The 13,705-nt window shown below is 37.6% G+C and overlaps 1 protein-coding gene and 1 long non-coding RNA gene across 47 annotated transcripts in view; one reads left to right on the plus strand and one right to left on the minus strand.

The window, feature by feature from the left end:
* The window catches only part of LOC140072383 (uncharacterized), a 37,036-nt gene extending 27,018 nt beyond the window's left edge, over positions 1-10,018 (plus strand). Inside the window, exon 3 of the long non-coding RNA XR_011849183.1 lies at positions 9,923-10,018. This is a non-coding gene — a long non-coding RNA (uncharacterized lncRNA). The remainder of the gene's footprint in view (positions 1-9,922) is intronic.
* Positions 1-13,705, minus strand: part of ANK2 (ankyrin 2) — a 336,471-nt gene that overhangs the window by 127,333 nt on the left and 195,433 nt on the right. For 3 of the 46 annotated variants that reach the window (XM_072119263.1, XM_072119233.1, XM_072119229.1), the window contains exon 1: positions 2,548-2,810. The exons of the other annotated variants lie outside the window; for them this stretch is intronic. In XM_072119263.1, coding sequence (XP_071975364.1) covers positions 2,548-2,682 — 135 coding nt within the window. In that variant the 5' untranslated portion in view covers positions 2,683-2,810. Of the gene's footprint in view, positions 1-2,547; positions 2,811-13,705 lie in introns of those variants that run through there. 46 annotated transcript variants of the gene reach the window in all.

The following is a 13,705-nucleotide window of genomic DNA, read 5'->3' on the forward strand; positions in this document are numbered from 1 at the left end:
GCTATCCTAGGAGGCATAGAAGTCTGCTTTATCTGCCTCAACTAGCCATTTCTGAGTTGCAGTAGCCAAAGCAGTTATATGCTGTACCCAAAGAGGAAACATAGAAAGAGAGTAGACGAAAAGACATAAAACATTACAGACCTGAATAATATTTTTCTTGATTATTCAGTGTTCTTAAAGGACACCTGTCATCAGGTCTGTGTCACTTGTCCTGTCACTACTACCTGTTGGAGCAGCTCACAAGGATCCCATCCCAGCCTTTATCTAGTTATTTCATACATTATTCATTGTAAAATCACGTATTCTTTATCATGTAAATGAGGCTGGTCACATGGTCAGAGGCAGTGATGTCACCCCTGTTACCCCTCCCCTCTGCTCCCCCTGCTCATGTCTGTGTGTAATGTATAGTAAAGCATTGCTAGTGTGTGTATGTCATCTGCTGACATGCTGCATCCTCCTAATATACAGGTGAGAGACACAGACATCAGCTACACATGAATCTGACATGTTCTGCTGTAACATGGCTGCCTGGAGCTGCTGTATCTCTCCTAAACACACACACATGCACACACAGGCTGCAGGGGGCGTGGCCACCAGCACCAGGAAGCACATCATTATACAGCCCGACATCATTATACAGGCTGTCAGTCAAGCACTGGGGGTGTGGCTGTGCCTCCCACTCATGAATAGAGTGGACAGCTTGAATATGCTAATGCTTCATTGGACATTTCACAGGTCATTTGCATACAGCTTTAGGACCTCATTGCTTAGGTTTACAGGCATGTAGAGGGACAATGAAGGGATAGAGGCAATGCTCTCTAATGGCAGTTTATGAAAATATATTTAGTTTAGGGGGGTTATTTTGCATGACGGGTTCTCTTTAAGCCTTGAGTATATCAGATACATAGAATCCCAGGAGGCTTAGGGGTCTGCTTTGGCAGCGTCAGCAAACCATTTGGCCGGTTCCAGTTAGAACTTATGGCCATGACAACTGGACCCTACGATGACCATATTTCCTACACTGATCACTTTGTCCAGACTGGTGTTAGTACAAGACAGTAGTATTACCACAAAGCCACTAAGCTAATAAAGACCATCCCAGAATTGTTTCGCTCCTTGATGATTTGGTAACAGTGTCTGTTCTGCAGTTTGGCCATAAGCAGGGAGTCCTTCTATCATATGCACCAGTCTGAAGATTTTCTGTCAGACTTTGCCTGTTCTTTTTAGTGCAAACTGCTTGTACATGTATTTAAGAAGTGTTTGGCGCATGTGACACAATTGTGATGCACCCTGCATTATACATAGGCAAACACACCTTTAGTGCAGTTTTCACTACACTTAGTAAAAAACCCCCAATGTGATTAATCAGTGGTCTTTACATATTTTACATATTGTTTTCAGAGTAAAATAAAGTTATGTGTAGGGATTTCATGATGTGTAATGTCCTCAACAGATTTCTTTATACATTTAGGATCTGAAAATAATGAAAGTAATATATATTTTTTTCAATTAGATTTTTCTATATGACAAAAAGTGACATTACAAGTAAAGACGAGGGCCTGGTATTGTGAATGTCACCTGGGGGTCACCTGGAATGAAGCAGTACATTTTCCATTGAATCAGGCATGCATAATGTTATTGCCTTTACATAGGCCTAAAGGCAGAACATCACATGAACACATTGATCAGTGATCCCACTGTTGATTGTAACCGAAACATCACGAGCTAAATCTTATGGGAATGTTTTTTTCAATTATTTGTAAATATACTTCTTCTTTTAATTATTCCAGTGACCAGTATTTTATATAATTTTATATATCTAAGGGTGAATGCACTCAGAATCTATGAGGGTTGTTTATCCCCAAACAATTTGCATTAGCTTGCAGCAAAGCTTACAAGGAGCAATGTGCTGCACGCAACCTAACATATATAAAGTTTCATTAAAACAAAAATCCTATTACCCAGCAAGTGGACTGCTAATAGTAGTGGCATGTAAAAAGCCTGCAAAACATACAATTATGCTAGAAATCACAGAAAACTGCTGCTTTATTGGTACATACTATAAAGTGATCAGATGATTAGAAAATGCAATCATACAGTATGTAGAATAAAAGTTTTCATTGTCTGGCCTCCACTCTTAAGAATATGTGGAATGTGTTCTGTGGCTAAAAATAAAGCATTACATAAATGTTCATTGTAGTTTATTGATAAACTATACCAAATAAGTAAAAAATGTCATAAAAGTATACCAGCTGGAAGATTTGTGTTGCGTTTTAAGTTGCTGTAAAAATTGGTTAACGTCATACTGTTTAGATACTTAAAAGGAATGAAAACAAAGACACATTATATATATTTGATAAATGTAGTAATCTCCCTGTCCGGCAATTTGACTGTCACTGTGTCATCTATATCTCATATTTACCTACCTACCTCCATATATCAAGCATATATATAATATATAATATATCAAGGAAATAGTCTAAACTCAAACAATCCTTTCCTTGACATGACGACAACCACCTCTTCTACTGGAACTGATGTACTCACCGTATATTCCTCCTCTGAGATTTCTTCTATATTGTACCCATAGTAGTCCAAAATTTTCTCCAGATCATTGATATTTCCCACATGACCAACAGATTTCCCAGTGTGACATGCCTGGCAGAGGGGTGCATTGCCCATAACTATTTAACCCTAAGCTATGGACTTGTCAGCAGCTTCAGATAGCCATGTATAATGCAGACAGCCAGTGTTCACTACTACTTTCAGTTTATCCCTCTGCTCAGTGGAATCTCTCTGGCGATTCATCTCTAACAACTGCGGTCATCACTGAGTGACCATTTCCAATTCGGGCACTGTCTGTCTATTTTTACACCTACTAGGCCAGTTATGCATGTAAATGGGGTTAGGAGGGGGCTGCCTCCCTGTACACAGCCAGCCTTCTCAGCACATGGAGTAAATGTCTGCCAGTGTGAAATGCTTCTCTGTGCACGTGAGCCCTATTGAATTACTCACTGTGGGCCATGTTTTGATTTTTTTTTCTCCTCGCTGTCTTTCTGATTATGTAACAAATACCTCTGAAAGACGTCATTCTCACAAATCACACAGCCTGACATCTATGTCATCACACTAGTGACTAGTCAGAGAAATAGAATGTGGAAAAACTCTATGCAATGTAGAAATTAAAGTGCACATTTTCTATACTATAAACCTCTGCAAACCCCACAATGTTTTGTACAGATTCTTATGATTCAAAGTGGGAAATATCCCTTTCTTTCATTCATATTCATACACTGAAATAGTTCTGAAAACATATATTTTAACTTCAAAGTACACCAAACAATGAAACAAGTGACAAGCTACATTGAATATATAGTTAGGAACTAGATATTTTCGGTAGCAGTAAACTATCCTTCAAGGGTCAATAAGAGGGAAATATAAAGAGGTAAAAGGGTCTTCAGTGAAAAGTAGGGATTTTCCCTTTAAAAGAAGGACACTTGGCAACCATTCTTCTCATTTCTAAAAATTAGGTATTGCAAAAGAACACAAGAAAAGAGTGAATGTAAAAAGATGATGTTTTTGTATATATTTATGTATCACCTTTCATGGATCCATGCTACAATAAATAGATGTGCAGGAGATCCTGATCCAATATAAATGTTTAAAATTTTAATAAAAGTATGTGACTGCCTACCAACAAAATAGAGGTCGCTCTAACAATTTTACAGAAGAGTAATAAAACTCCTTTTACCATTTTTGAGGACCATTTTTAGCCGTGGTGGGGTTTTCAGTAATACAAATAAGTAACTTATAAACGTATATAGTCCTAACCGCTGGGATAGGTGGGTGTGCCAGGCCTCTCCGAAGTGGTCCAAACAGGGGGACTGCGGGTCCTCAACGCAAGACATCTGCAACTCCGGGAGAGGTAAGTACAAGTTTATTTTTTTATGCAGCCCCACCACCTCGCTGCTTTTTTCTTACTGTCGGACAACCCCTTTAAATTATCTTACTTTTAAGTCAGCTGAGTAACAATGTGATATGACTATATTGTCATATCACATAAAAAGGTGCAATGATCCTGCCAAAGTACAGGTCCGAACCGTGTGAATCAGGTTTCAGATACACTTACGCCTATGCATTCCCTTTAAAAGAATCAAGCTCTCGCCATGAATGATGCTGGTCTGTGGTGGCCATTTAAAGTCTGTAAATGAACAGCAGTGAGGAGGGCAGAAATTTTAGAGCTCACAATGGAGTTATTACAGTACGGGTTAATTTCAGTTTGAGTATTGGAAACAATTGACATATTCTCCAAATGCAATTCTGACATGATGGTGATTACCGTAGTTATTTTTGGAATAAAGAATGACCTCTGAATTTTTCCTTCATGCTTCTGCACTCCGAATATCAGTACAGCTGAATATAATGAAACAGTGATTGGCATCCGCAGCGCTCAGAGAATACAATGTGCAAGTCTTCTAGACTCACCTAATACGGTTTCAGGATAGGTTTCTTTGGTAAAAAAATCTTTGGCATATTTTTATCAAAAAACTAAAAATCTGAACTTTTATTATAGAAAACTAGTTTAAACTATTCATAGTTAGAAGTGAACTCTGGCAGATCTTTTATTCTCACAGGAGATATGCTACTGCCAGATTCCAAACACATGCACACTCAGCATAGTTGAACATGGTGGTGTCGGTAGAAAATGCAGATATTACCACTGGTTCTATGACATAAGTTAGACTCAATTTAGTTCTAGTTCTAAGATCTGGTTCTAGTTCTAAATGTGCACAAATAAGGCTCAGTTCACACCTTTCATTCACCTTCTGTTCCTCATTGACTTCAATGTAAAAACGTCCATTATAATAGTGGAAAATAGATCCTAGCCGCTATACTATTTTTTCTGAGGAAGGAAAAAGATGGAAGGAACCTGACAAATGCCATTGTTAACTGAGCTTAATAAATAAGCAATCCTTATCTCTGGTCCAGTGCGGTATCTCCCATATACAAAGCCTTGTTTACAAAGGCTTTGCTTTGGCGTCACATTGAGAAAATGCACCTGTTAAAGTCTAGTACACAGCAATCCGTGCAAAATACGTGTGGTCCCTTCCTGTGGTCTGTATCCAGACATTTTCTTGTATTCACCTCTTGCTCATCTGTAGCACTTTATTCATTGTATGATTTAAGGCAATTATTTCCACTAGTAAATAAGGGTGACAATATGACAGTGTGTACCTGTGGTAGTCTTTGATTTGTTACTCTGACAGCTATACTTTACTACTATTCTAATAGTTTATGGATTTTAAGGGCTGAGCAAATGCCCACCAGCTAGTGAGTCACCTTTTTACCTCCTGGCATTATCCTTTTCTACCACCAGTGTTTTTACTATTAATTTTAATTTGTTTGTAATTGTTACAATATGCATACCAATAAAGTTGATTTTGTTATATTTTGATCTTTCTTTTCTTCCTGTGTTTATGGTTTATAACTAAGAAGGAAATGGTTTTACGATTTTGTAACCTGTGATTTATAGGTGTTGCTAATACAGACTGCAGCCAGACGCTGTAGCGGGAGATGACACGATCACCACTGATCTAACAACATAGACGCAGTGATGGGAGGTGACATGCCGGACAGAGGTAAGTAAATATTCTAGGTTATTTAAACACCACCAGGTGCAAAGTGTAAAGAAAAATGAATGAAGCTTATTTCACATCACCTTGTTCTGTGCAAGAAACATGTTTGAGGAGATATACAGGCGGCCCCCTACTTAAGAACACTCGTCATACAGACGACCCCTAGTTACAAATGGACCTCTGGATGTTGGTAATTTACTGTACTTTAGGCTTAGGCTTCAATGATCAGCTGTAAGAGTTGTCAGAGGTGTCTGCAATTAAGCTGTATTGTTAATCCTGGTTCTTATGAGAACCCAACATTTTAAAAATCTGGTTGTCACAGAGACCAACAAAAATTTGTCTGGAGTTATATACAGTTCCGACTTACATACAAATTCAACTTAAGAACAAACCTACAGAACCTATCTTGTACATAACCTGGGGACTGACTGTATTAAAAATAAATCTTTTACTGCAATAGGGCTATATTCACTATTAACGCTGGTGGGTAGAGTACTCCTCAATGCTCTCTAGAAGCGCTGAGAGAGCAGGCGGGGGAGAAGTGCTCTTGCACCTTATTTAAATAAATATCAAAGTTAATTTTTGCTAAAAGTAGTAGCATAAATCTCCTTAAAAACATACGGCTGAATTCATCCTGCTGGAACCTAACCTACCCATCAGCAATAGTGATGAATTCAGCCCTATAGCAAGGGTACTTTTCCTTTAAGCAAAATACACCAATATTCGGGCCTTATATGTGTCACTTCCCAGACTAAGGCAACATTCACACGAATGTACCATTCCATAGCTGCAGAAAGATAGAGCATGCTGTATCTTTTGCCATATTTACGGACGTGTGGAATTATTTTCAATTGAGAGGGAAGTGATCACTTCTCCTCCTCTCCATTTTGGATCACGTATGCCCGTCGGGTCGTGTAAATGTAGCCAACGACTGTGTGGACCATACTGTGTGCATCTAGGTGAGTTGCAATGCAGTGAGCTCTTGAAGGTCTGTACTGTTCTCACATAAAGCTGGCGTTCCAGAGCTCATTTACATTACATGCTTGGTTACCACGATTTTTGGACTCATTGAAGGACTAAGGTAGCCAGACTGTATACCAGTCTAAGACTAGATATTGATCATGAATTTCATGGGGAGAAGGAGATGACTTTTTTGGGTTGCATGGATGTCAATTAATTCAAGCATGTAGCAAAACTTACTAATAATGACGCACATGGACGCTAATTATACTGTAAATAATATACATAACAAAATATGAAGCAGTTTAGCTCTTTGCTGATATTAACTGATTCCATACACCGACACTCCACCCTGTGCACACAGTATCCTAGCAACAAAAGATTCCTACTCTCATCATGTAGCCATTACATAACAACAGGTAACATAGGAATAGCTCCCTGTTTCTGTTTCTCAACAGATTCTGATTGTAAAGTACAGCACAATATGCTGAAAGTAAATATAAGATATCTCTATTATTGCTCTTCTCCTAATAAACACTGAGGCTGGATTCACACATGGAGGGGGGGGGGGGGCATTGGTAATCGCAATTTCCTGTATTTGATATCAAATATAATTTGATTTGATAATACCCTTCCTCCGTAAAGACGTCAATTGTAAATAGTTGATCTCTCTGCATCCTTGCATCCTCCCCATCCAAAAAGCATCATCACTGATGTAAATATGTCATAATATGTCTAAAATTCTTCTGCTAAATTCTGTCATACTGAGCAGATGTGATATTTATACAGTTATAACGCTAGTTATAATTCAATGATTCAATCCAACTCCTAACTATTCAACACACAGAAGAGGAAACCTAATGGACATAGGATGCCTTTGTCCTTTGCCTCATATATCTTCTCTTCTTTGATTGATTTTTCAAAGTGTTCTACCAAACCCAAAAATCTATGCTGATGGCAATATATAATCCATACTATAATATCTGCTAGGATGGTGACAGTGGCTGGCATTCCAGGTTTAGTTATAATTATTACATTTTTATGTTTTGATTACCATAGTCATATGAATTGGTGGCAGTCACTGTCAAACACTGAAGTGGATAAAATAAATTAAAACTAATCATGAGATGGGGCCTGTATGGAAAATACATAGAAATGGAGAGAGCTTGGGGATATCTAATTTTCATTGCTATTTCATTCAGATTGAACATGGGGGAAGCATATGACTGTTCTGTGTGAGGAAGAGAATGGGAACACTGACATATACAGTTCCATCTGGCATTTGGCTGAGTAGATTAGTGGTTCCTGCACTGTGAGCTAATCCAAAAAGGGGAGGCACAGTACAAGAATAAAAAGCAAAAAATATGTAGTGCGTGTAGAGCAAGTGATGTACAGACAAAAACGCATATTGTGTGACAATTTCAATGTTTCTTTCTACTTAACCAATTATGTTTAAAATGAGTACAAAATAATAATGTCTTAATATGCATTGCTTTAATATGGAAGCTTTACCTAAATTGCAAAGAATTGAACTAACACATTGCGTTAAAGAAGTGCACTGACTGAAAAGTTTAATTAAAAAGTTCCTGTCGAAACACTAAACCACCCATAGGTCCTCTAGCCCTTTAGCAAATCCCTTTGTGGGTGCTATAAAAAAAAAATTAAAAATAGCAGACCCATCTCTTGTGTTCCCTGCGACGGCGCACTTCTTCAATGAAGACGGAACTGTACACTCTGGCTCCATTGCGCAAGTGACAATGGCGCATGTGCAGTAATGCTGGGGTGTAGTATCCCGGCTCCACTAAATGACTGTGGATGTGCATGAAACAATGGAGTGGGGGAAGTATAAACTTTGTTTTAATTGCTGGCACATAGGGACTTGTGGGTTGCTCAGTGTCCCAAAACTGTCCTGACAGGTACTCTTTCAGTAGACCATGTAGAAAAATGTAAGATTGGCATTTGCTAATATTTTCGGTAAGCCATGTTAAGTGGCAGTACTGGAAAATGTAATATTCTATTAGTTCTACCTACATAGAATGGCTTCACAAATATCTCTGTAATGCTGAAATCTCCATTCATTTTATTTCTTATCAACATACTGTTTTATTTTGGTGATGTGAGACGAGCTTATATAAAATTCTGTGACAAATCTCTTACAGGAGAGAAACAGAATCTGGTTCAACCAAGAGTAGAAAATTATTACTATTTATGATAACTGTCAGTGTACAAAATATGAATATCAATACCATATAATGCATCAAAAGCCATTACAATACAACAAACAGCTGCAGAAAATGTTTGTTTGCTCATTGGTATTTAAAAAGATAATTACAATTGTAATTGATCTCACATCCAGGTCTTATAAATCAAAGAGACAATAATTGACTTCCCCTAATATCTCCTTCCAACTCTGTGACTCACCAACACACCAATTACCTCTTTGGAAGTGTAAAAGCAGCCACATGCTGCTACTTGAAGAGAAATGTGAAATCTTCTACCATACTTGGAGGGTGGATGGATTAATAAATGAAAAGCAATAGGAACAAAGGAAGGACCTCAGCTGTTCAGACATAATCACTTGATTGGAGCTCAAGGAAACAGCCTTAGGCACTGCTGGGAAATACTAGAGTAGCTAAATCCCTCATTCTCTCCAATATCAGAGCCGAAGCATGGACACGCCACCAGCCATAAAAGGAGATTTATGGCACTTAAAATTCAGTATTTTGGCGAAAATATTGACTTTTCCAAAAGTCTGTGAGGAAGATGGGGTTTTAGTGTGAGGGGTGTGAGATCACATCCTAACAAATTTAATATAATTTACACTTCAATCTGGCATAAATTATAATTCAATTTTTGTTTTCCTTTTTGGCACAAAAAAGAGGAACTACATACAGCATGCTGTGACTGGTGACTTGCAATGCGCCAGCTTATATGAATCTATGTAGTCACTCTTTTAATGTAACCTATTAAAACATTGAAGATTTTTTTAGTCCAGTTCCGGAACTCCTTCAATTTTTCTCCAGTGTTTGTTCTGTTGGTGTTCGGACAACCTGTGCCATGGCACGCACCTGGAATGAGCCTCGGGGATCTCCAGGGGTGAGCTGTATTGGCCTTTTTTTTCTATATATTTGCTTCTGTGACCAGGGATAACCCTAATTCTTTAACCGGTGTGCCTCTCTAAATATATTAAAATAATAAATCACTGCGGCTGACTAGGATATGTAACTTGACATCTGCAATATGTAGTGGTAGATGTTAAGTTACACTTTGGAGTTGTAAGCTTTGAGTTCTCTGTTCAATTCCTACTCCCCGATTTATACTGCCAGGTCAGAGTGCTTTGTTGGAAACCCAAAGGAACTCAACTATTTGAAAATATTAGACGACAAGAACAATGCCGTTAGATCTACGATTTACTCGATTTACTAGGGTACTAAAATCATCATCATATTACGATTCTATACTGTCTATGGCTATAGTACGTATATCTACTCTCTGTGCCACATGACTGCTTGCTCCATGTACCTTAGGGGTGAATATTACAGTGTGTACACTCTATTAGGTGCCCTGTATTCAGCAGTAAGGAAAGCAGCGCAGATTACATTTTGTAATTAAAATGTGTCCTGAAACAAAGCCAAACGTCTGGCAGTGCCCCATCAAATCCAACAAGACGACATGTAAGAAAATCCAAAAAAAAAGTGTCTGAACATTTGGTAATCTCACTCTTCAAATTAATATGTTAGATAGGATTTGGACTATTACGGTACAATCTGTTCACCTATCAATTCCGAAATCAGACAGGACTCCTTCAATAATTATATTGTCTGGTTCTGTAAACACAGACAGGCCAAGCACAGATGAAGCCATGTGCAAGAGCACAGACATTTTACAGATGAAATGGGCAGAAGTGATTTCATGTGGAGAACAGACTGATGGAGGGGGCAGAGGTTAAAAGATTTTCTTTCGAGGGATAGAGTATTCATTCTACCCATACAGAAATATTTGCATTCAGACAATATACACCAAACAGAGCAAACACGAGGATAGTATAACCAACAACTGTTAGTAATATTTAGGACTTTATTTTCATACTAATTTTTTAATAGTTTGTGATTTTTTTTTATAAACTATTTTTCGGTCCCCTAAACAATGATTTTACAACTTGTATACATTATAAATAAGACACAGACTATGTATTGTATATATAAAGTAGCTAAACCTTTGCTAAGGCAGACAAATTTAACCCATCACAAATATGATCATCTTCTCTAACAAGTCCCAGCTATACTTGCTCCTAGTTTATTCCAGTTCTCAACCTATGATCAAACATCAGTAGACCTAATCGCTGACTTTCAAACAACAAACCAGACTAAACTTACTTCATCCATTCATCAGTCTTGATATCCCCACTTTCTTAATCCAGTTTCTATAGAGGACTGGAGTCAATTAAAGAGATTTCACTCCAGTTTTCAACACCTCCCCTCACCATACATCTTTTTTAGAAGGTGGCAAGGGAGTCCAAAGACTCCATTTGCGCAAATGGAGAAAGAAAATAAATATACATTTACTTTATTTCTATATATTTCTAAGTATACCTGTATATACTCGAGTATAAGCCGACCCAAGTATAAGCCGAGGCCCCTAATTTTACCAGAAACCTGGTAAAACCTATATTTTTTTACTTGAGTATAAGCCAAGTTTAGGTTTTTGTGCTGAAAAACTAGGCTTATACTCAAGTATATATGGTAATTTATCTGTAGTGTTTTCTGCTGCAGAATTTACAACTTGCAAGGGATATAGGGACATTTTTTTTTACTTTTTTCCCTATTAATGCATATACTGCATATTCACACAAAAATATGTAGGTGTAAAATATCATTTGTTAACCTAGAATAGTGTGCAGAAGGTCTGGCATGTATGTTGCTCTACTTTCAGCCTACGGCTGCTTAAAGGAGTAGTTCAATTAATAATTCTAGGCGAGACTAATTAGACTATATATTTTCAATGAAGCAGTTAATATTTAACAGATGTACAGTCATAGACATTTACCTTTACCATGACAATTGCAATAGTCATTTGTACAAATATAAACCGGTAAATGAAATATGTATTATCTATTAATAATTACATAGAAACATAATTATAGTATAATAGTGTTCTAGTGATGTAAAATGGAAGGACAGAAAATATTATGAATGTTTAGGGAAAAGTAGGTCTAGCATGACCTTGATCACGAAAATCTACTTCTGGAATCAATCATATAAAAGGAATGCAAGTGCAATGTATTTTATGATCAAACACAGTATTATGTAAAACCTGAACGGATCTCTGGGCAGAAATATGCTTTTATGTGATTTCAAATAAAATATCAGAACATATTGGCCTTATGTCTTTCCATTTGGCACCTACAGTAAACTTGGAAGCTATTGAGATGTCTGTTTGCAAAGGGAATCTGACTTGATCGGTGGAAACAGAAAATGTATTGAAGAAAGTGATTTTATTTTTTACTAATTTGGCATTTGGATTTATTACTTATATACTTATAGATTATGATCACATTGCCTGAGGGTCCCTCCCACTTAATGGGGCAGATTTATCAAGCAGTCTGAAAGTCAGAATATTTCCAATTGCCCATGGCAACCAATCACAGCTCAGCTTTCATTTCACCAGTGCTCATGAATATTTTAAAGGGGAGCTGTGATTGGTTGCCATGGGCAATTGGAAATATTCTGACTTTCAGACTGCTTGATAAATCTCCCCCAATGTGTCTTCTTATGTTTACATTGGTCTTCTATATTGTAGGCTCCCGTGTTTCTGAATGTTGTCAGTGGGAATCCATTATCTGATACTTGTACTATTTATGTCACCTCCAGAATAATGAACTGTATCATGAGCAGCTCTAAATATAAGTCCATATAATAAACTACATGTTTGGTTGTAATATGCTTACACTTATAGCAACACAAAGGGAACAGAGAGGAGCGAAGCATCAATCAAACCCCACCCTGCGTCTGCTGTAACCAGGCCACATGATGACAGGCAGAGGAGAATGACTCCTGGGAGAGCATGTGTGCCCAAACCATAATTACAGGAACATGAAAATTTCATTTACAACGATTCCACGGTTCAAGACAAAGCACAGCTAAATTATTTTCCAAGCAACACAAGTGGCACCTGCAAAAAATGTCTTTTCCTATTTGCAGAAACTCTTGGGGGGAGGTGTGAATGAATAGGGGTATTTCCAGAACAATTTATTTTATGGGGCTTTATGGTAATAATAATATTTTTTCCTGCCTGTGTTGAAATTTGGGCACACATAGAATATACTGCTTCTCACACCCTCACCCTACTATTTCCTGGTGCAAGTCTTACTGTGTGTCTGTGACAGAGCTATTCCCTATAGCTCAGGTGTAAAGCTGGGCTTGGTACTGCCTCATTATAAGATTACTTACTTCATAACTATTGTTTGTGTGGTGGCTCATGAAATAAATTCCACCGATGACATCACAACCAGGTGTAATTATTACAGGAGATAAAAGATCTGAAAGAGTTCTACAAAATAAGATAGATGTCTATAATAATTGACATTGGGCAGATTATTTCGATAATAATGAGCAGAAAGCTGTAAGGATTAGGAACAACACTTGATCTAGCTACAAAATTGCCTGGTATAGAATTCCCAAATTCCTGTGACAGCATAACATCAAGTTTGCCAGTTTGACACAATGTGAAACTTCGGGGGGGTTATAGAAGAAATTATACATTAATAGGGATACATCAAGTCTACATAACAATCATTGACCAACTGTCCACTAATGTAATGGTAATATTGGTCACCTATGGAGGAGGGCGACAAGCTGCTCTGCTAGACTGGGGACCAGTTACACCTGGGCTGGCATACACTATGTGCCAAATAATACTAAGAGGGATCCCAGTAATGAGTACTGTAGGGAAGGCTGAAAAATACACATTTATAGGAATAGGGAGTGGAATTATTATTTACAATAAAATATTGTATACTAAAGGTCCATGTATTTCCTAGACATTATTACCAATCCAAAAATAGTCCCTGAGAAAGACTGGATATTACAGTTTACTGCCCCTTATCAATG

Source organism: Engystomops pustulosus, chromosome 1 (genome assembly GCF_040894005.1).
Source record: "Engystomops pustulosus chromosome 1, aEngPut4.maternal, whole genome shotgun sequence".
NCBI classification, from domain to species: Eukaryota; Metazoa; Chordata; class Amphibia; order Anura; family Leptodactylidae; genus Engystomops; species Engystomops pustulosus.